At 42.5% G+C, this 24,792-nt stretch overlaps 1 protein-coding gene across 5 annotated transcripts in view; it reads left to right on the plus strand.

Moving 5' to 3' along the window:
- Positions 1-24,792, plus strand: part of MYO18A (myosin XVIIIA) — a 350,022-nt gene that overhangs the window by 37,094 nt on the left and 288,136 nt on the right. For all 5 annotated transcript variants that reach the window (XM_056559045.1, XM_056559047.1, XM_056559046.1 and 2 more), the window contains exon 2: positions 1,860-2,985. In XM_056559045.1, the coding sequence (XP_056415020.1) occupies positions 1,963-2,985 (1,023 nt within the window). In that variant the 5' untranslated portion in view covers positions 1,860-1,962. The remainder of the gene's footprint in view (positions 1-1,859; positions 2,986-24,792) is intronic.

The following is a 24,792-nucleotide window of genomic DNA, read 5'->3' on the forward strand; positions in this document are numbered from 1 at the left end:
TTATCCGCCCATCAGGAAAAACATGTGTTAAGAGGTTTACTTGCTTTTCTATGGCTTGTTCTTTGGTATCACTGGATAGATTTCTCTGAGGAAGCTGCTTATATGAATGAAGGGACACAAAACAAACAGAAATAAGTAGAAATAATTGTTCTAATAGACTACAGGACAGTCTGAAGGTTCAATCATTTACATATTATTCAAGTTAAAGGGGTACTCCGGTGGAAAACTTTATTTTTTTTAATCAACTGGTGCCAGAAGTTTAAACAGATTTGTAAATTACTTTTATTAAAAAATCTTAATCCTTCCAGTACTTATTAGCTGCTGAATACTACAGAGGAAATGATTTTCTTTTTGGAACTCCGAGCTCTCTGCTGACATCTCTGTCCATTTTAAGAACTGTCCCGAGTAGGAGAAAATCCCCATAGAAAACATATGCTGCTCTGGACAGTTCCTAAAATGGACAGAAATGTCAGCAGAGAGCACTGTGGTCATGATGTCAGCAGAGAGCACTGTGTTCCAAAAAGAAAATAATTTACTCTGTAGTATTCAGCAGCTAATAAGTGCTGGAAGGATTAAGATTTTTTAATAGAAGTAATATGCAAATCTGTATAACTTTCTGGCACCAGTTGATAAAAAAAAAAAACAAAAAAAAAAAAAACACCGGAGTACCCCTTTAAGTGTATACTTTTGATTGACCTCAACTAGTCACATGATTTGCATGATAAGTTTTCTTATATTGTTGGCTTTAGTCTTACTGTGATGTATCATCTCCATTCATATGAACACAAAAAGGCAGATGATCTTGTGTATAGTTGGAATTCAGGGCATACTGATGGCTACATGGGGTTGACAGTGTGTGTTTTTTTTTATTGTGTGTTAAACACCGAAGATTTTTAAGTTTTTTTGACAACTGTTCTCCACAATATTGTGGAGGTGATGAAACAAGGACGGGTGAGTTCAGCCGTTGGGCGAATGCCCACCGGCTGAACCCACCCGTCCTTGTTTCATCTTTTCACTGTACGATTTACCTGCAACTTGAATAAAGAGTTTGTACTGCTACAAGCATTGTGTCCGAGGTGAGTGCTCCAAGTACAGTTCTATATGTTCACGCTTTGATTCATTTGTGAGCATGAAGAAAAAAGAGGCTGTGTTGATCCTGCATTTAACAGGAAGATCCTTGGCGGCGTTTGAGTCGAGACTGTGCCTGGTTATTTGTATCTGTGTAAGCGCTGGTTCACATCACGTTTTCTCCCATACGGGAGCGCATACGGCAGGGGGGAGCTAAAACCTCGCGCTCCCGTATGCCTTTCTATGCGCTCCCGTATGTAAATCATTTCAATGAGCCGGCAGGAGTGAAACATTTGGTCCGGTCGGCTAATTTTTGCGCCGTATGTGCTTTTTCCCCGGACCTAAAACTGTGGTCAACCACGGTTTTAGGTCTGGTTGTAAAAGCGCATACGGCGCAAAAATGAGCCGACCGGACCGAACGTTTCATTCCGGCTGGCTCATTGAAATGATTTACATACGGGAGCGCACAGAAAGGCATACGGGAGCGCGAGGTTTTAGCTCTCTCCTGCCATATGGGAGAAAACGCAATGTGAACCCCGCCTAAGGTATATCATTACAAATACATATGTAGTACATTCACTGTTGATTTAGTACTTGTCAAAACACATGGACTGTGGAAATACATCCCAATGGATTCATAGATACAAAATGTCAAATTGTCAAAACGCACAATAGAAATACTGTACTTTTTGTCAGCTGCTGCAGCCGGTCCGCTTTCTGTAGTGTTCAGTGTTTAGTCTTCCATGAAATCATTCTTATTGTCTCATTGTGTTGTCTCTTCTTATTTTCAGTGAAATATTTATCTATGAGGATTGAAGAAACACTGGAGACAAGAATATACTGAACACCAGTAAGGTTCCCGTTCTGCGCACTGCCCCATAAATACATTCCAAAATGTTCAACCTAATGAAAAAAGATAAGGACCGAGATGGGGTCAGAAAGGATAAAAAGAAAGAAAAGAAGGAGAGGATGTCTGCAGCCGAGCTGAAGAGTCTGGAGGAGATGAGCATGAGGAGGGGCTTTTTTAACCTTAATCGTTCCTCAAAGAGGGACTCCAAGACCAAACTGGAAATCTCTAATCCTATACCTATTAAAGTAGCTAGCAGCTCTGAACTGAATCTTACCGACATTGACTCAGATAATGTCAGCAACAGGGGAAGCGCTCTCTATGACTCTGGGCATCTCAGTACTGCCAGCTCCACTGATGACTTGAAGATAGAGGAGATCAACTTCAAAGGTAGCGTTCTTCAACGAGCCGCTAAGTTTGGTTCTCTGGCCAAGCAGAATTCTACTGGAATGGCGCAGATGGTCAAGCGATTCTCTTTCTCCCAAAAGAGCAAAGACGAGAGTCAGTCTGAAACCTCCACCCCATCTGAAAACTCTGCTGCTCCTTCACCACAGGTTGAAATCCGAGCTTTTGAAAACCAGCTTAATCTATACTCTGTGCCTTCAGTGCAGGTAGTCCCACCGAGCAATTCTCAACCTTTTGTCAAAATTCCAGAAGTCGTTTCGAAGTCTTTTCTAGCGGATTTGCGGCTACCATCTGTGCTTCCACCACAGGCACCTGTGCCAAGAGAATTAGAGCTACAGAGAAGAAACACTGGAGATTTTGGCTTCTCACTACGTAGGACAACCATGTTGGATAGGGCACCAGATGGCCAAGTATACAGGAGGGTTGTCCATTTTGCAGAACCTGGTGCTGGCACTAAAGACCTCGCTTTGGGGTTGGTACCCGGGGACCGTTTAGTTGAAATAAATGGTCGTAATGTGGAGAATAAATCTCGAGATGAAATTGTAGAGATGATCCGCCAATCTGGAGATACAGTAAGGCTAAAGGTTCAGCCCATCCCTGAACTTAGTGAACTAAGTAGAAGTTGGCTGAGGAGTAGTAAAGGGCTACGAAAAGAGGCTTACGACGTAAGTATTTTATTTTGTTTATTGACCATACAAAAAAAAAAAACGTATTCAATTAACTTGACAATTTTCTTTTTGATTTATACCATATAAAGATTTGTACTGAAGATTGTCATGTTTGGCATATTATATGTAGTATACTATTTTGGCTGTGCTTTTCAGATATACTTAAAGGGGTACTCCGCTGCTCTAGCATTCGGAACGTTTTGTTCCGAGCGTTTGGAGCGGGCGGCGGGGGTCGTAGCGTTACAGTCATGCCCCTTGTGATGTCACACCACTCCCCCGCAATGCAAGTCTATGGGAGGGGGCGTGGCAGTCGCCACGCCCCCTCCCATAGACTTGCATTGAGGGGGAGTGGTGTGAAGTCACAAGGGGCGTGGTCATGACATCACGACCCCTGCCGCCCACACCCAGCATTCTAAACGAACGCTGGGTTCTGCACAGAGAGCTCAGGAGTCCCAGCTGTGGGACCCTTATGATCAGACATCTTATCCCCTATCCAAAGGATAGGGGCGGAGTACCCCTTTAATAGTTGTCCAGCAGGACCTGGACTTTCAAGTAGATGGGTAAAGAACCACAGCACATGAAGAATACAACTTCTGAACATAAAGTTTACTATCAATTATTCCATTACTCAACAGTGAAATCTTGCCAAAAATATTCTGGATAATTGCTTATATTGATTTTAGTTTCCTTGCCTGCAGCTTTGTGAATGTTTTGGTTATCTCTGTAGTGTTGAATATGGGTATGCACTTGTCCAAGGGACGACCGGGCTTGGTGAAATGTATTACATAAAAAAGCATGCTGGTTTACGGATAAAAATCTACATTTTAATTCCACGGAAATAATCTGAGGGTGGAATGTGTAGTCTTTCCAATTCAGCCATTTTCAACCATTGGACGTTTTGCCGCTTTCCTGTTTATAGGTGTATTGTAAAGTGCTGCGGAATCTGTTGGCGCTATATAAATAAAATGATTATTATTATTGTGTATGGCAGTTGGTGTAAGCAAATTTTACTTTTTATTACTTTTGTTTTTATTTTATCATTTTCATTCTCCTTATTGTCTCTTGGTCTTTTATTTTCCTTGAAGATAATGGACCACCTATTTGTATTTTGATAGACTGGGGCCATTGGTTCATATCCAACCAGAACAACATCTGGATGGAGTTTGTATGTTGTTCTAGAGTTTTTGTGGCTTTCCTCTGGGCACTTTTGGTTTTCTCCCATACTCTGGCAGGTAAAGTGACTTCTCGTGATGCCGGCCTGAATATTTGGGAATCTAGATTGTGAATGCTTTTGTGGTCACGAGAACTTTTGACTGAATATCTGATTTGGTGGGCTAGTGCTTTTCTACCTTTTTAAATGTATTGTCCAAGGGATAATAAAACCCACCAAAATAACTTTAAACTAGTTCATAGTTCAAATAGCTAATCCCATAATACCCCTTTTCCCCTCTGATCACAATTTATTGTCCACCATCCTGCACGTACCCTTGGATGCTGTTTGGCTGGTATAAGAAGGTGGCTGGCTTAGGTATTGTACAGTGACAGTGCCAGCCCCTTGCAGTCTTGTGCTTGGTGCTTTGTCAACACAAATGAGATGGGCAAGTAGCAGTCAGTTGGACCCGTTTTAGTAGATCACCAACTAGGAGGAAACTACACTTTTTGGCACTCCATTACTGCAATTTGAGACAATGATTCTATAAAGCAGTGATCACCAACCCAGTCCTCAAGGCCCACCAACATTCTGTTTTATTTTATTTTTTTTCCAGTTACTCCATTGGAATTGACTAGGGAAAATTACATTCCTGGACTGCTGGTGGGTCTTAAGGAATAGGTGTGGGTGATCTCTGTTATAAAGAATAGAAACTACAAGTGTATTAAAGGGGGGGTACTCTGGTGGAAAAAAAAAAAATATATATATATATATAATTATTTTATTTTTTTATCAACTGGTGCCAGAAAGTTACACAGATTTGTAAATTACTTCTATTTAAAAATCTTAATCCTTCCAGTACTTATCAGCTGCTGTATACTACACAGGAAGTTCTTTTCTTTTTTGAATTAATCTTCTGTCTGATCACAGTGCTCTCTGCTGACACCTCTGTCCATGTCAGGAACTGTCCAGAGCAGGAGCAAATCCCCATAGCAAACCTATCCTGTTCTGGACAGTTCCTGACATGGACAGAGGTGTCAGCAAAGAGCACTGTGGTCAGACAGAAAAGATATTCAAAAATAAAATATCAGCTACTGTACACTACAGAGGAAGTTAAGTACTGGAAGGATTAAGATTTTTTTTAAAAGAAGTGATTTACAAATCTCTGTAACTTTTTGGCACCAGTTGATTTAAAAAAAATGTTTACTACCGGAGTACCCCTTTATGTGCTTTAGTTATTATTTGCCTTTGGATGACTTATGTAATGCTTATCCTTTATGCACTGTACTATTGCTCATGTATGTTTTGACTGTGGGGTTACCAGAGCCTGCTTACAGTTTGTTCTCATGACTTTTGACTTGAACTAAAAGATTTTGACCATTAAAATGTTTCACAGTACATGAAGTCTTGGACCTTGGCATATCCTCAGCCAAGAACCTAGGTCAGCAGTTCTTTTGCTTGGCTCCGCAGTCACATCTTTATATTATGTGACTGTTTATGATCCCCTTGTGCTTGCGTGCTGTGGCTAAAGTCTGTAGACCGGGCATGAAATTTGCTTGTTCCTATGAAGTGGACAGGAGTGAGGTATGACAGTGATGTGCACAGCGGCTTTTTCTGTTCTCTAGGAAACATGCGGCTAATCCTCAGACAAGTTCCATGTGCTGCTCTGTCTAGAGCGAGACCAAGGGAGCATCCTTTTACAATACGCAGACAGGCCAGCTACTGCATGTCACTGGCGTCATTGTTGTGCAGCAGCTGATTCCTGTCTGACGTAGTCCGGGAGACTTCACTGGGAATATTCCTTACATTGGAAAGTGGAGCAGTGATCATCTACATATGTACTTGTAACAAAGCAAAGGAGGAAACTTATGGGAACATTTTACAGAGGAACTTGCACTAAATTGTAGAATAACAGCAGTCATATGTGATCTTTTTTCCATTCCATAGAGGTGATAAAACTTGGACCATTTAAAGGGGTATTCCGCCCCTAGACATCTTATCTGTCTGATCAGGGACCCCCGCAATCTCCCTGCTGCTCTCGGCGTTCGTTTATAGCGTCAAGCGCAGCGCCAGAGACTCTTGCCGCCACGGTCACACCCCGCTCGTGACATCGCGGCTCGCCCCCTCAATGCAAGTCTATGGGAGGGGGCTTGACGGCTGTCACGTCAACTCCCATAGACTTGCATTGAGGGGACGTGGCCGTGACGTCACGAGCGGGCCTGACCGTGACATCACAAGCCTCCGCCCCGCATCGGCAGTCATCCAAACTTCGTTCCGTGCACCGGATGTCTGGGGTGCCACAGTCGAGATCGCGGGGGGCCTGCCGCTAGGGACCTATGAAAGGATAGGGGATAAGATGTCTAGGGCCAGAGTACCCCTTTAAGGGAAGGTCTAGTGCCATATCACTCTTGACTCTTTCTATATTTCACATTGAGTACCCAGATTTATATAACCAACTATCCGGAAGTGTAACAAGATGATATTGGACGTCTATACAAAATTTGTAAAGGGTGCTGCCACTAAACATTGGCCATTTATAACACCAGGGTCTTATATGGCATACATTTGCAATTGATAAAGGGTAGTATGTTACCCGAAAAGCGTCTTGCTTGCCTATGGATGTATATGCAGATTATTTGCTTTTAATAAAGTATAATTTCTGCTAGTCCATTTGAGTCATCCCTTTATTTTATTTATTTGCCATCTGGGATAGCGCCCTTGGTCTGGAGTTCTTTTTTTGCTGCCTCTCTATTTATATGGCAGAGCGGGCTTTATGTAGTAGGACCCAGGTGTGATTGCTACCTCTGTACCCCTATAGTGATGTCTCTGCACATGGCTAATTGATAAAACATAAAATGTTTGCCAGCGGAGAACCACTTTAACATTATATAAAGGTAAAAAATGATGTTCCGAAGTAGGGCTGCAGTTTAGGACAAATTTGTGCGTGCTGCCAGCGTAATGTGCCTGACTGAAATCAGTAGATGAAGCTTGCGCGGCTGTCTTTGGTTTAATGATAATCCTGTAAAGTAATCCTATATGGCTGGAGGCAAATTGGCACCTTTCAAGGATTTTTGTTTGCTAAGAATTGTCAGTTGTAATTTGAGGTAGATTAAAGGGAGTCTGGTGACAATTCTTCTCAGAATATATTAAATGATGATGGATCAGTGGGCTCGAGTCATTCCTATATTATGTGACCGAGCTATGAATGTTTATGGACTGACCCTGCATTACACCATTTTTTTTTAAGAAAACCAGCATAATGCACAGAACATGATTTTCAAATTACTACTTTCTTACATAGTAACATAGTTTGTAAGGTTGAAAAAAGACAAGAGTCTGTCGAGTTCAACCTAAAACCCTACTGTGTTGATCCAGAGGAAGGCAAAAAAAAAACCATGAGGCTCATGCCAATTGCCCCATGACAGAGGAAAAATTACTTCCCAACCCCAATATGGCGATCAAAATAAATTCTTGACATTGGATATGCTGCAATATGAGATACACCCCGTGGAAAAGAGGTGTAGTCACAGGAGTTTTTAGACACCATAAATAAAGTGATCACAAACATGCACCAATACAGGTACCACATACTAGTGATTAAGGAGAATCTGCCATCACTTTCATGTTACCTGGACTAGGAGTCATTGGGGCGGTCCTCAGTGGCTTCTTCCCGCTCCACCTGCCTTGAATAAAAGCTCTCTCTGTTTGGCTGTAGGGAGAGATCTATTATTCAAGGCCCACAAGGTAGAGAGAAGCCACTGAAGAACATTGAAGCAGTATGAAAGCCAGGTCCCCTTTAAATTTGCATTTAATAATGCTTGGACTACATGGTGGCATCACATGACAGCAAATTGCTGTCACAAGCAGGTTGCGGTTGCATTGAGGTCAGTATCAGTCGTGTAGGACTTAGGATCATGAGAGTTGGGTTTTGTGACTACGTTGTTAATCCTTAGATACGATGCCGCAATGTGATATTGCGATCTTCATGTTGTGCAACCAAAGTCGCCATGTAACCCTAGCCTTAATGGTGGCTAAAGAGCCGACTTAACGGAATTGTCTGGTGGAAAATAACTTATGCCCTATGCAAGGATAGGGGATAAAGTATAGATCGCGGGGGGTCCAAGCACTGGGACCCCCGGCAATCTCCTGCACGGGGCCCCAACAGTTGGCTGGAAGGGGGTGTGCCGACCCCCACACGGAACGCTGGCCGACATGCCCCTCCATGTACCCCATAGAGATACATAAAGGGGGTGTGCCGGCCGTGGCTTCCTGCGGGGTCGGACGTGTGCCAGGACCCCGTGCAGGAGATCGTGGGGGGGTCCCAGCGTTTGGACCCTCCGCGATCTATAACTTATCCCCTATCCTTGGATAGGGGATAAGTTATTTTTCACTGGACTACTCTTTTAAGGGATAAAGCAGATCACACTCTAGCTTCCGCTTCTTCTAAGGTCACTTGTGGGCTCTCAGTGTAACTTGCATCAGAACAATGAAGGTTTATTTTGTTTTGTTATTTTGGGTACTCCACTGCCCAGCGTTTAGAACATTTAGTTCCAAAAGCTGGGTGCGGGGCTGTGACATCATGGCCACACCCCCTTGTGACATCACGTCACACCCCCTCAATGCAAGTCTATGGGAGGGGGTGTACCCCCCCTCCCATAGACTTGCATTGAGGGGGCGTGGTCGGGACTTCACAACCCCGCACCCAGCTTTCGGAACTAAATGTTCCGTACACTGGGGCAGTGGAGTACCCCTTTAAAGAAAATGCAATTCTACCTGTTTCTTTAAGAAATTGTCTACCTTGTAGACATTGTCCTGGAACACGATCTCATATAATTGCCAATTTCTAGATATGGTGTGATCCATGAGAGAGAACAAAAGCCGCAGCCTGATGTATGTCAAGATAAGAGTATTCTATAGATCCTTCACATAGTATCCTCTTTGTTTGCAAATCTATGTATTTGTTCTACCTTGGAGTGGTATATTACAGTGCATTTTATACAATAATATTATTACAGCCACTCCCTGTAGATCTGAGATTGTGCCTGTTATTATAAATAAAGGGCTACAAAAACCCTCAGTTTTCATGTTTTATTTTGCAAATACATTAGCAAAATCCAGACCCCCCCAAACCTTCAATGACACAGGCTGATGTAAAATGCCATGTCATGGGCTTTGCAGGTTAGGCTCTGGGAGACAGTCCTGCTCCCTATGTGTTATTTTATTGCTTTTATGTAATATCCTGACATGTTATTACAGCTGGTCATAGGCGGCGCTTAGAAGCTGTAAAACCGCTGACTGGTTATGTATATACCATGATTATCATCAAGGGGTGGGATGCATTAGGCGGCAGGTGAACAGTCAGTTCCTAAGGTTGATGTGTTGGCAGCAGGAAAAAATGGGCAACTGTAAGGATCACAACGATTGACAAGGACCAAACTGTGATGGCTATACGACTGGGTCAGAGCAGCTCCCGGTATGCAGGGGTAAGTACCTACCAAAAGAATTCCTAGGAAACCTAGGAAAAGTTGCTGAGTTGCCCATAGCAACCAATCAGATCGCTTCTTTCATTTTTGAAAAGGCCTCTGAAAAATGAAAGATCAATCTGATTGGTTGCTATGGGCAACTCGGCAACTTTTCCTCTGGACAGGTTTAGATAAATCTTCCCCCATGGTCGCTAAAAGTTTTTAGTAATGTGCTTGAGATGCTTAGGCTTAACATCTAGTCCGATCCTACAGAAAACATACAATAGCGCACACTGCTTAACAATGTATTTCCGGCTATGATAGAAAGGTATCAGAACGCACACAGCTGTGGACCTTGAGTCCTGGCATTTATATGGGTATTACTCTGACATGTACCATCTACCTAAACATTGTTGACGACCAAATACACCCCTTCCTGGCAGTGGTATTGCATGATGGCAGCAGCCACCTTCTAAAATATGAATGTACCCAACCGCACTGCAACAATTATTTAGGAATGTGACAGAGTTCATGGTGCCCACTCCAATTTCCCCAGATCTCAATCTGATCTAGCATCTGTTAGTCTGATGTTCTTATATTTATACAGGTTCTTCTAAAAAAAAATTAGCATATTGTGCTAAAGTTCATTATTTTCCATAATGTAATGATAACAATTAAACTTTCATATATTTTAGATTCATTGCACACCAACTGAAATATTTCAGGTCTTTTATTGTTTTAATACTGATGATTTTGGCATACAGCTCATGAAAACCCCAAATTCCTATCTAAAAAAATTAGCATATCATGAAAAGGTTCTCTAATCGAGCTATTAAACTAATCATCTGAATCAACTAATTAACTCTAAACACCTGCAAAAGATTCCTGAGGCTTTTAAAAACTCCCAGCCTGGTTCATTACTCAAAACCGCAATCATGGGTAAGACTGTCGACCTGACTGCTGTCCAGAAGGCCATCATTGACACCCACAAGCTAGAGGGTAAGACACAGAAAGACATTTCTGAACAAATAGGCTGTTCCCAGAGTGCTGTATCAAGGCACCTCAATGGGAAGTCTGTGGGAAGGAAAAAATGTGGCAGAAAACGCTCCACAACGAGAAGAGGTGACCGGACCCTGAGGAAGATTTGTGGAGAAGGACCAATTCCAGACCTTGGGGGACCTGCGGAAGCAGTGGACGTAGTCTGGAGTAGAAACATCCAGAGCCCCTGTGCACAGGCGTGTGCAGGAAATGGGCTACAGGTGCCGCATTCCCCAGGTCAAGCCACTTTTGAACCAGAAACATGTCAGCTGCCACTATTGAACATGCCATGTCAGCTGCTGGTGTTGGTCCACTGTGTTTTATCAAGGGCAGGGTCAATGCAGCTAGCTCTCAGGAGATTTTGGAGCACTTCATGCTTCCATCTGCTGAAAAGCTTTATGGAGATGAAGATTTCATTTTTCAGCACGACCTGGCACCTGCTCACAGTGCCAAAACCATTGGTAAATGTTTTACTGACCATGGTATTACTGTGCTCAATTGGCCTGCCAACTCTCCTGACCTGAACCCCATAAAGAATCTGTGGGATATTGTGAAGAGAAAGTTGAGAGACGCAAGACCCAACACTCTGGATGGGCTTAAGGCCGCTATCGAAGCCTCCTGGGCCTCCATAACACCTCAGCAGTGCCACAGGCTGATTGCCTCCATGCCGCGCCGCATTGAAGCAGTCATTTCTGCAAAAGGATTCCCGACCAAGTATTGAGTGCATAACTGAACATAATTATTTGAAGATTGACTTTTTTTTTTTTTGTATTTAAAACACTTTTCTTTTATTGGTAGGATGAAATATGCTAATTTTCTGAGATAGGAATTTTGGGTTGTATGCCAAAATCATCAGTATTAAAATAATAAAAGACCTGAAATAGTTGGTGTGCAATGAATCTAAAATATATGAAAGTTTAATTTTTATCATTACATTATGGAAAATAATGAACTTTAGCACAATCTGCTAATTTTTTGAGAAGAACCTGTATACCTGTATTGATACATTTGTATTTAGAGAGCTACATCTTAATCAGCTTTTTGGAGAAATAATCTTTCTAACACAGCCAACAAATACAGATTTCTGGAGAGCGTTGCTCTTGGTGAATTGGCTGGGTTGTGTAGGTTTTGTATTGCTCCTGCTGGATCCTGCTGTGTTCTGCACGTGCCTCCGGCCTGTGATAGATTACTGGTGTATAGTGTTACCTAGGTGCACACTCCATGCAAACTGCCGAGTATTAACAGAAAGACAAGGATTCTAGCAGTGTATGGAAACAGGAAATTCCATGTTTGAAGGCATGTGCCCATTACAAGACAAGAGACTGTTTTGAGGCTCATAAATTCCAGGAAATGACAAGTATCCAAAAGTTTTTCTCGCCCTTCATATAGTTAATTATAGCGTGTAATCTCCGCCATACCGTGGTGAGAATTGTGTGGTAGGAGATGAAAGAACACCTTCAAGGCTTGAATGTTTTGTCTTCAGGAAGGGTATCTTCAGAAACTGTGAGCATGAAGCCTTCACCTTAGGCAACATCCACTTTGCCGCCCTAGACTTGTAGTTCAAGGGGTACTCCACCCCTAGACACCTTATCCCCTATCCAAAGGATAAGGGATAACATGTCTGATTAGGGGGGATGGAGGCTGGTGATGTCACGGCCATGCCTTCTCATGATGTCACGGCCCTGCCACCAAAATGCAAGTCTATGGGAGGGGGCGTGATAGCAGTCACGTCCCCTCCCATAGACTTGCATTGAGAGGGCATGGCCGTGACGTCACAAGCAGGGCGAGGCCGTGACATCACCAGCCTCCGTCTCTCATGGCCAGTTATCTGTCACGGAGCGAACACCAGCCTCCGTCCCTCATGGCCAGTTATCTGTCACGGAGCGAAGTTCGCTCTGTGCACCGGATGTCTGGGATGCTGCATCAGAGATTGCGGGGGTCCTCCTTTGAATAGGGGATAAGATGTCTAGGGGTGGAGGATGTTGCAGGCAGCAGAACGTTCTCCACGGCGTCTCCAGACTCTATCATGTCGGTCACATGTGCTCAGTGTGAACCTGCTTTCATCTGTGAAGAGCACAGGGCACCAGTTGTGAATTTGCCAATCTTGGTGTTCTCTGGCAAATGCCAAACATCCTGCACGGTGTTGGGCTGTAAGCACAACCCCCACCTGTGGACGTCAGGCCCTCATACCACCTCATGGAGTCTGTTTCTGACCGTTTGAGTGGACACATGCACATTTGTGGCCTGCTGGAGGTCATTTTGCAGGGCTCTGGCAGTGCTCCTCCTGCTCCTCCTTGCACAAAGGTGGAGTTAGCGGTCCTGCTGCTGGGTTGTTGCCCTCCTACGGCCTCCTCCACGTCTCCTGATGTACTGGCCTGTCTCCCTGTATTGCCTCCATGCTCTGGACACTATGCTGACAGACACAGCAAACCTTCTTGCCACAGCTCGCAATGATGTGCCATCCTAGATGAGCTGCACTGCCTGAACCACTTGTGTGGGTTGTAGACTCTGTCTCATGCTACCACTAGAGTGAAAGCATTGCCTGCATTCAAAAGTGACCAAAACATCAGCCAGGAAGCATAGAAACTGAGAAGTGGTCTTTGGTCACCACCTGCAGAACCACTCCTTTTATTGGGGGGTGTCTTGCTAATTGCCTATAATTTCCACCTGTTGTCTGTTCCATTTGCACAACACCATGTGAAATTGATTGTCAATCAGTGTTGCTTCCTGAGTGGACAGTGTGATTTCACAGAAGTGTCATTGACTTGGAGTTGTGTTGTTTAAATGTTCCCTTAATTTTTTTGAGCAGTGTACATGTACCACTATAAAGAGTGATATATTATTGCTTATTTTTTGGCAACAATGATTGAGCAAATCCAACAAGCCCATTCCATAGTTTACTATCTGACAGAAGCTCTTGCAGTATTTGACATGAAATTTCTAATACTTATTGGCAGCTAAAGGTTGACCAGCCCACAGATCTAGCAACAGTAAACAGTATATATAATAGATGCTTTCTGTATTATGTGGTAATAAACACTGGGTTCCGATAAGTATTCAACATTTGGTTCCGTGCATTATTTGATTATCGGCAAGGTAATTGCCGATACCGATAACGTCCAAAATCATGAATATCGGCCGATAATATTGGCCAAACCGATAATCGGTTGATCACTAGTATATACCATGAGTATCATCAAGGGGTGGGATGCATTAGGCGGCAGGTGAACAGTCAGTTCCTAAGGTTGATGTGTTGGCAGCAGGAAAAATGGGCAACTGTAAGGATCACAACGATTGACAAGGGCCAAACTGTGATGACTATACGACTGGGTCAGAGCATCTCCCGGTATGCAGGGGTAAGTACCTACCAAAAGGAAAACCTACCAAAGAATTCCTAGGAAAAGTTGCTGAGCTGCCCATAGCAACCAATCAGATCGCGTCTTTCATTTTTGAAAAGGCCTCTGAAAAATGAAAGATCAATCTGATTGGTTGCTATGGGCAACTCAGCAACTTTTCCTCTGGACAGGTTTTGATAAATCTTCCCCCATGGTCGCTAAAAGTTTTTAGTAATGTGCTTGAGATGCTTAGGCTTAACATCTAGTCCGATCCTACAGAAAACATACAATAGCGCACACTGCTTAACAATGTATTTCCGGCTATGATAGAAAGGTATCAGAATGCACACAGCTGTGGACCTTGAGTCCTGGCATTTATATGGGTATTACTCTGACAAGTACCATCTATCTATCTATCTATCTATCTATCTAACTGTAATCTAATTTTTCTTTTGTTCATGAGAAATGTTCCTAAGTGGAAGTAGCAGATGTATGGGTATGCTTTCTATACATCTACAGCTTGACATCTTCAGTTACTCTATCTGTACACGCGTCCACCGTGGTAACTGTGCTCCTGAATTGTACATTTTGTTTGATATGGGATGTGATTTTGCTTGTTGTCTTAAAGGGGTACTCTACTGGAAAACATTTTTCTTTTAAATCAACTGGTGCCAGAAAGTTTAGCAAATTACTTCTATTAAAAAAAATCCCGATCCTTCCAGTACTTATCAGCTGCTGTATAATACACAGGAAGTATTTTCTTTTTGAATTTCCTTTCTGTCTGACCACAGTGCTCTCTGCTGACACCTCTGTCCATGTCAGGAACTTTCCAGAGCAAAAGAGGTTTGCTATGGGGATTTGCTCCTGCTCTGGACAGTTCCTGACATGGACAGAGGCATCAGCAGAGAGCACTGTGGTCAGACACAAAGGAAATTCAAAAAGAAAAGAACTTCCTGTGTATTATACAGCAGCTGATAAGTACTAGAAGGATTGGAATTTTTAAATAGAAGTAATTTGCAAATCTGTTTAACTTTCTGGCACCAGTTGATTTAAAAGAAAATATTTTTCAGTGGAGTACCCCTTTAAACTGTGTGTTTTCGGGAAGAAAGAAAGACTGAATAAATAGAGGAAATATTTGGTTACGCTGCCAGTGTCCGGTCGTGCTGAGCTCTCCTTTGGATTGGACTGGGTAGGGTATTTGTTGTTATTGTCTTGAGGTTCATCCTGTATGACTTGCTCTCAGCATGCAGTGATACATAGGCTTCTAAGCAGATGGTAAGGTTTGCTTGCTGTATTATAGTCTCACAAAGCAAAGAATTTATATTTATATATATATATATATATAAACTTTTCTACTCTATCGTGGTCCTGTACATGGGTAACACATAATGAATGCATGCTTTCATTGTCAGGTGTTGCAGTGTTCAATGGGTTTTCTTCTATTCCTCTGTATTATTTCTCTCCTTGTGTTTGTCGGTCTTCACTGGAGTTCTGGAATTGAGTAATGGACCTAGAAGCTCCAAATAGTTGTTAGTGAACATTGCTGTAAATCAGTGGTATCCAAACTGTGGTTCTTCATATGTTTCCAAAACACAATTCCCAGCATGCCAGTATAGCCAACGGCTGTTCTGGAATGGTGGGAGTTGTATTTTGGCAAAAGCTCGAGGTCCACAGTCCGCTGCTATAGATCCTGACCAAAAAGTTTTGCTAAAGAATGTCCACAGTAACCTATACTGTATCTGTGGTTGCGTCAGGGATTTTTTTTAAAGGGGTACTCTGCCTAGATTCTTCTGCTGTCATGAGTTGACATTGATGGCTGTCAAACTCTACGATGAAGGCTACATCCCTCTGTAAAATTATTTAACTAATTTGCCTATATTAATGACACTTTGCCACAAGTACCGTGTTTGAATATAATATGAAAATGTGGATAAGTGCAAGTAAAAGCACATTGGGCATAAAAAGCCAAGGGCAAGTGCGGAATATGAAATAGTTGATACAGTCCTAGCCTCGGTATCTGAGGAAAGAGATTTAGGGGTAATTATTGGAGAAGGCTTAAAGGTAAGCAGACAATGTTATAGAGGCAGGAAACGCTACCAGAATGCTTTGGTGTATAGGGAGAGGTATTAGAAGTAGAGTGGGAAGTGCTCATGCCGCTGTACAGAACACTGGTGAGACCTCACTTGGAGTATTGTGCGCAGTACTGGAGGCCAAATCTCCAAAAGGATATAGATACTGTAGAGAGAGTTCAGAGAAGAGCTACTAAACTAGCACATGGATTGCAGGATAAAACTTACCAGGAAAGGTTAAAGGACCTTAACATGTATAGAAAAAAGACAAGACAGAGGGGATATGATAGAAACCTTTATATACATAAAGAGAATCAACACGGTAAACATGGAATATATTTAAGAGAAGAAAAACTACCACGATAGGACATAGTTTTAAATTCAAGTGGCAAAGGTTTAAAAGTAATATAAGGAAGTATTACTTTACTGAGAGAGTAGTGGATGCATGGAATAGCCTTCCTGCAGAAGTGGTCGCTGCAAATGCAGTGAAGGAGTTTAAGCATGCATGGGATAAGCATAAGGCTATCCTTCATATAAGATAGGAATAGGCATAATGCTATCTTTCATATAAGATACTAGCTTTTGCCCGCGGGCTTAGCTCACGTTAAATTTGGGGTAACATAGATTAACTTTTTACGATCCTACAGTAATGAGGCCGCTCTGGGTAAAATCTATGGGCATCCAAACAACCTGAAACATTACATCTGCTGGAATTGAAGATCGACATCCTTTGAGGACTTTTACCAAGTCTGCGTGCAGGGGAACCCGCCTTTGCGCGCTGCTTATATACTGCCAACAGTCCTCATATCCCATCCTCCTATCCCGACCTCCTATCCTGATCATTCCGACCTCCTATCCCGACTTCCCATCCCTCCCTCCCATATCCCGACCTGTAATATGTGTACCAGGTATTGAAATATCTCCAGCCGTACGGAAGTTATGTGGGAACATACATTTCCCATTGATTTGCATGGGACTTTAAACAAAAACCCCGACCCTCACAGATGGGGTAAAATTAACTATCCTATATTTTAGGTGGACATATAAGTAACATGTGACCAAGTATTATCGAAATATCTCCAGCTGTTCGGAAGTTATGCAGTAACATATATTTCCCATAGACTTGTATGGGACTTTAAAATAAAAACCCAACCCCTTTTTCACCCCTTAAGGGTGGAATTTTGAAAAATCCTTTCTTCTATACGTCTTAAAAACAACATCTGTGCAAAAATTCAGGTTTCTAGGTCCAAGGGTTTAGGCTGGACGTTGGTGAGCCAGTGAGTCAGGTCTTTTTATAAATAAGATGGCCAAGGACTATTCATAGTATACAGAGTATTGAGCAGACTAGATGGGCCAAATAGTTCTTATCTGCCGACACATTCTATGTTTTTTATGAAAAACCAGACTCCTGGAGATATGACATGCCAGAAGATGAATTTGGGTGGAACTCAATTTGGAGGATGTTTTTTGCTGATCTTGTTTACAAGGAAGTATTGGAAGTCTTCCTGTAGTTTGAACTTTACAGGTTGGCCAAGAAGGTCTTTGATGTGATATAAAGTATCTGCTCCATTATAGTATGTATGAGAGACAGGTCATTGTCTGTGGCTCTCTGTTATGTCTCACGAGAGAACTTTAGTGAAGATTTATCTTCTACAGCGTGTAGGAACAAATAGAATGGACTATGTTCATGCAAACCATTCAGGATGGGGCCTTGTTTTATTAATGTGTCTTTTAAAGGAAATAATTCTTTTTGTTGTTTTTGGGATCCTACAGAACATTGTTTCGCAAATGACTACACATCCTTTTGAGGATTCTTTTATTCTGAATTTTGTCTGGCAAAGAAAATTAGGGGGATGGGCAGAAAGAGAAAACATGCACTGACCTGCCACTGTAAATGATGGCCAACCTTTACCAGTAGTGTCAAAGCACTCACTAGAACTTTAAAGAAAACCGAGGAAAGGTCAACATGTGACCATTTATAAAGAGAAGATTCCTCCCTAGATAACCCTCTAGGGACTGACATTCCTCTCTCTGGTCTCTGCTGTTTTCACTGGGGATGGCCGGCATTACTGTGATTCTTGTCAGACCTCTGTGTATGTTCAGCATTTTTCCTGGTAATCAGTAGCGTTGCTATGGAAGGGGGCGACAGTGGGGGGATGCATCGGGTGATACCCCCAAGTGGGGTAACACCATCAAGCAGAGAGTAATCCCGCGATGGTGTCACCCAGCAACGCAAGCAAGTGTACTGCCCCTGGGAACGCAGAGGCGGTACACTAGAATGGTGGAGCTGTCAGCTCCCGCTTTACCATTCACTCACATTCTGCAGACACTTCTGGTTTGCAGCATGCAAGCTGCAGGAACGCGATCCCCGACAGGCTGGCGAGATGATGTGACGTCAACGCGCCTGCTGAAGATCCCGGCCCTGCGGCTCACCTGCTGCAAGCCAGAAGCAAGGGAGAGACCTGCTCGTGGGAAGATGGCTTAGGTGAGTATAATAGTTTAATTTTTGTTGTGTTTTTTTTTTTGTTCTGTTTGGAGCACTGTGGGGGCATTATACAGGGGGAAATATATCTGAGGGGCACAGGACAGGGGGCATTGTATGTCAGTGGCACAGAACAGGGGGCATTTTATGTGAGGGGCATAATATGAGAGGGGCACATGACAGGAATTATATGTGAGGGGCACAGGGTTACGTGGGGGGGAGAAGACTAGGGCATTAGTATTATATGTGGGGGCACAGGACAGGGGGAATTATTATGTGGGGGGAACAGGATGTTCCTGAAGGGGGACTACCTACTTAATGGGGAGGACTTGCTTTTCAGGGGCCATATCCACCTAATGGCGGTCTGCCTATTAAGTTTCTATTAATAAAGACCTTATTTACAGACTGTTTTTGGTTAAAATTATTTTATGTACCAGGACAAGTGGGTTGTCATGAGGGACAAGTAGACTGTGCTCCATTCTCCATTTTAGTCCCTTGGACAAGTAGTTTTTTATTTTTATTTTTTTTCCACAGCCTTGCAGAGAGTAGTTTGTGGCAGTATTATATTCAGAGGGTACAGTGTGTAGCAGTATTATATTCAGAGAGAGCAGTGTGTAGCAGGGTGATAATGATTATTGTTTTCATATAAAGAATCAGAATGCGCTGACATAGTGAGGAGCCAATGCCATCTAGGCATCACGTTCTGCAGAGAGAAAGATTTTGCTGGATGAAGTCCTGGCGGTATGTACACCAACCCTAGCAATGCCACTGCTGGTACTACATATTACTACTAAAGGGGTACTCCCGTGGAAAACTTTTTTTTTTTTTTTTTAAATCAACTGGTGCCAGAAAGTTAAACAGATTTGTAAATTACTTCTATTAAAGAATCTTAATTCTTCCAGTACTTTTTAGGGGCTGTATACTAAAGAGAAATCCAAAAAAGAAATGCATTTCCTCTGATGTCATGACCACAGTGCTCTCTGCTGGCCTCTTCTGTCCATTTTAGGAACTGTCCAGAGCAGCATATGTTTGCTATGGAGATTTTCTCCTGCTCTGGACAGTTCCTAAAATGGTCAGCAGAGGAAATGCATTTCATGACATCAGAGGAAATGCATTTCTTTTTTGGATTTCTCTTTATTATACAGCCCCTAAAAAGTACTGGAAGGATTAAGATTTTTTAATAGAAGTCATTTACAAATTGGTTTAACTTTCTGGCACCAGTTGTATAAAAAAAAAAGTTTTCCATGGGAGTACCCCTTTAAAAGACAAGGGTTTGGTACAGTGTTAGCCAGTAGAATGCATAGGTAAAGCTGGGGAAATGTTTGCACAAAAACAAAGCCATACCACTGCTATTGCCTGGGTATAAACACATAAATATGTTGGTGGAAACAAGCGGTAGATTATAATCGCGTTTTGGGCAACTCTCTAAGCCTCCTAGTTCCAGAATTTGATGCAGGTTGTGTGTGTGTGTGTGTGTGTGTGTGTGTGTGTGTGATTTGTAGTGATCCCTGAAGGTGGGAGATTTTTAAGGTCCTGCACACAAATGGTCACATGACCATTTCTGTGAAGGTCCTTAAACCAGGGAGCATTACAGTAGGATTAAACAGAGAATAAGAGTGTTAACCACTGTGTGTGTGTGTGTCAGTTTCTACATTTCTAGGGCCTGTATTTGTTTAAGCAATGATATATTCATTTTAAAGGGGTATTCCAGGCAAAACCTTTTTTTATATGTATCAACTGGCTTCGGAAAGTTAAACAGATTTGTAAATTACTTCTATTAAAAATCTTAATCCTTCCAATAGTTATTAGCTTCTGAAGTTTTCGGTCTAACTGCTCAATGATGATGTCACGTCCCGGGAGCTGTGCATGATGGGAGAATATCCCCATAGGAACTGCACAGCCCCCGGGACGTGAGTCATCAGAGAGCAGTTAAACAGAAAACAACAACTCAACTTCAGACGCATTTCTTTATTTTATGTACTATATTTAGAAACCTGCTAGCAAGTAAAGTTAGTGAACTTTTCCCCACCAAGAAGGTATTTGTGTCCTTTTGGAATATTTCATGAATACTGTTAGTATTTTGCATGAATGGAAACCACATTGCATAATACTGAGAAGATAAACTATTTTTAAATATATCTGAATTTTTGTTTCCAAAATAAATTTACTAGACAAACCTATAGCAGTTCTCCACTTATAGAACTTAAAGGAGTACTCCGGTGAAAACCTTTTTTCTTTTAAATCAACTGGTGGCAGAAAGTTAAACATATTTGTAAATTACTTCTATTAAAAAATCTTAATCCTTCCAGTACTTATTAGCTGCTGAATGCTACAGAGGAAATTCCTTTCTTTTTGGAACAATGATGAAATCACGAACACAGTGCTCTCTGCTGACATCTCTGTCCATTTTAGCAACCATGCATGCAAGCATGGTGGCTCAGTGGTTAGTACTGCTGCCTTGCAGTGCTGGGGACTTGGGTTCAAATCCCACTAAGGACAACAATAAATAAAGCATTATTATTATTATTATTATAATGTCAGCAGAGAGAAATGTGGTCGTGATGTCATCAGAGAGCATTCCAAAAAGAAAATAATTTCTTCTGTAGTATTCAGCAGCTATTAAGTACAGGAAGGATTAATATTTTTTAATAGAAGTAATTTACAAATATGTTTAACTTTCTGTCACCAGTTGATTTAAAAGAAAAAAGGTTTTCACCGGAGTACCCCTTTAAAAGCAGAGGATTGCAGTATATTAAAATAGAGCTCCCTTAGGCTTCTTTCACACTGACGTAATGTCTTTTTCTCCCGCTACTCCCACTATAAAACAATGACACCTGACGGACCCCATTATAGTCAATGGGATCCATCGGGACCCATTGTTGCACGTTGTGCCCCGTCCCAATAATGGCAGTTAAAGGCAAAAAAAAAAAAAAGATAGCGGGCGTTTTCAGTCGGGGCACAGTGGCAGTGTAAAAGAAGCCATACATGTACAGAAGAAGTTGGAAGCATTATAAAAAATCTAAATTAAAAACCCTTGACGAAATCTGCAAAATAATTTTATGTGGATTAGATCTGAGATTTTAAAACCCATGGGCCCTGATTTACCAATCTGTCTGAGGACAACATTTGTCAGGTTTTACTCAAAGCAACCAATCACAGCTAAGGTTTTATTTCTCAGATTTCTCTGGAAAAATTAAAGCTGAGCTGTGATTGGTTGTTATGAGCAAATTAGACAGTTTGGTCCCTGACAGATTGATGAGTATATGGGCCATGATGTACAAACTTTTGAGGAAATCTTGTGTTTAATCTACATCCTTGTTTAATCTGATTTCCATTTGTTTATTTATTTATTCATTTTTTTAAGGATTCTTAAAATCATTTTTTTTTTCTTTTTATTTGGTCCTCCCAGGTCCTCCTGACCGGGTCTATCAGTTTTTTTTCCCATCTGGGGCTTTGGAGACTTGGTAGAACAGAACCATGACTCCATTGTAAACAGAGCTTGACACTGAGCTTCATGTCTGGAAAAGATCTGGAAGATTTTGTAAAGTAAATAAAGCCGGGAGCATCTTTGTGTCGTAAATCTTGCTGGCGCGTGCATGTGGGGAACACCTGTTACTTCCCTTGTACAAGATCTACAGCCAGTATCTGTCATCTGACACATTCCGTGTTGTCCATACAGTGCAGGTTTCATGGTCATCTAGATAATGGCTTTTCTGGCTTTTCTTTTCTTGTCCTTATGCCTTCAGGATAAATAATTGATCTCCACGACCACACATATGAAATACTTGAGGGATTTACAGTGGGGATCAAAAGTTTGGGCATCCCAGGTAAAAATTTGTATTAAAGTGCATAAAGAAGCCAAGGGAAGATGGGAAAAATCTCCAAAAGGCATCAAATTTCAGATTAGACATTCTTATAATATGTCAGCAAAAGTTAGATTTTGTTTCCATCATTTTACACTTTCAAAATAACAGAAAACAAAAAAATGGCATATGCAAAAGTTTGGGCACCCTGCAGAGTTAATATCTTGTGCTGCCCCCTTTGGCAAGTATCACAGCTTGTAAACGCTTTTTGTAGCCAGCCAAGAGTCTTTCAATTCTTGTTTGAGCCCATTCTTCCTTACAAAAGTCTTCCAGTTCTTTGAGATTTCTGGGCTGTCTGTCACGCACTGCTCTCTTAAGGTCTATCCATAGGTTTTCAATTAAGTTGAGGTCAGGAGATTGTGAAGACCATGGCAAAACCTTCAAACCTTCAGTGTACGCCTCTTGATGTAATCCCCCGTGGATTTCGAGGTGTGTTTAGGATCATTATCCATTTGTAGAAGCCATCCTCTCTTTAACTTCAGCTTTTTCACAGATGGCATCAAGTTAGCATCGGAAATTTGCTGAAATTTTATTGAATCAATTTTTCCTTCTACTTGTGAGATGTTCCCTGTGTCACTGACTGCAATACAACCCAAAGCATGATTGATCCACCCCCATGCTTAACAGTTGGACTGAGGTTCTTTTCATTAAATTCTGTTCCCCTTCTTCTCCAAACGTACCTTTGCTCATTCCGGCCAAAAGTTACATTTTAACCTCATCTGTCCATAGAACTTGTTTCCAAAATGCATCAGGCTTGTCTATATGTTCATTTGCAAAGTTCAAACACTGATCTTTGTGGTGAGGACGTAGAAGAGGTTTTCTTCTGATGACTTCCATGAAGACCATATTTGTACAAGTATCTTGTCAGGATTCGGCAGGCTGATGGTGGATCCTCTGTGTCAGTGAGGGATTGGCGTGGACCTTACCAGAGGACCAGTTCTAAGTTGCTACTGGTTTTCACCAGAGCCCGCCGCAAAGCGGGATGGTCTTGCTGCAGCGGTAGCAACCAGGTCGTGTCCACCGGTAGCGGCTCAAAATCACTGACTACTGAGACTGGCGTGGTACAGGAGGACTAGACAGAGGCGAGGTCAGACGTAGCAGAAGGTCAGGGCAGGCGGCAAGGTTCGTAGTCAAGGGCAACGGCAGAAGGTCTGGTAACACTGGTAAGGGCACTCACAAAAACAGGAAGGAAGGGGAAGTGGGTTTTTATACACAGGGAGCAGGGAAGCTAACTGGCACTGATTGGGCCAGGCACCAATTAGTGGTGCACTGGCCCTTTAACTCTCAGAGAGCCGGCGCGCGTGCACCCTAGAGAGCGGGGCCGCGCGCGTCGGGACGTGACAGCCGGGGAACGGGACAGGTGAGTAGATTGGGATGCGACCCGCGGGCGGGCGCGTCCCGCTACGCGGATCGCATCCCCGCCGGCAGTGACAATGCAGCGCTCCCGATCAGCGGGTCTGACCGGGGCGCTGCAGAGAGGAGAACGCCGCGAGCGCTCCGGGGAGGAGCAGGGACCCGGAGCGCTCGGCGTAACATATCTCTTTATAGTGGAATAGTGTACCACAACTCCAGTGTCTGCCAGATCTTTCTGGAGGGATTGTGCAGTCAAACGTGAATAGTTTTTCTCACAATCCTGCGAGCTGTTCTGTCTGATACTTTTCTTGGTCTTCCAGATCTTGCTTTAACTTCCACTGTTCCTGATGACTGCCATTTCTTAATTACATTCCGAACAGAGGATATTGACATCTGAAAACATTTTGCGATCTTCTTATAGCCTTCTCCAGCTTTGTGAGCGTCAACTATTTTCAGTTTCAGATTTCTAGACAACTGCTTAGAAGAACCCATGGTGCTGATTGTTGGGGCAAGGTCAGATGAGTCTGGGCATTTAAAACCTTTGAGAGTGACATCACCTGTTCTTCCCAGATGATGATTGAGAACAATCCATGACACTGGCAGGTGTCAGCTTTGCAAAGGGGGCAGTGCATGCTATAAATTCTGCAGGTGCCCAAACTTTGCAGACACCATTTTTTTTCCCTGTTATTTTGAAAGTGTAAATGAGGGAAATAAAATCTAACTTTTGTTGACATATTATAAGAATGTCTAATCTGTAATTTGATGCCTTTTGGAGATTTTTCCATCTTTCCTTAGCTTCTTTATGCACATTAATACAAATTCTTACCTGGGGTGCCCAAACTTTTGATCCCCACTGTACCACAGAGTGAAGGTATACTGTTCTTGTGTGAGAGTGGATTATATTTAGTTTGGTGCACAGTTTCTTTTTGTATGGTGTCCATTTTAGGACATCATCAGTCATCAGATGTAACTCCATCCTCCGTCAGGTGAAACACCGTCCCGCCTCCTCCTTCGGGCCAATCTCCGTCAGGCGTCAGCAGCAACTCCCTCCT

The sequence above is a fragment of the Hyla sarda genome, chromosome 2 (genome assembly GCF_029499605.1).
Source record: "Hyla sarda isolate aHylSar1 chromosome 2, aHylSar1.hap1, whole genome shotgun sequence".
Taxonomy (NCBI): domain Eukaryota; kingdom Metazoa; phylum Chordata; class Amphibia; order Anura; family Hylidae; genus Hyla; species Hyla sarda.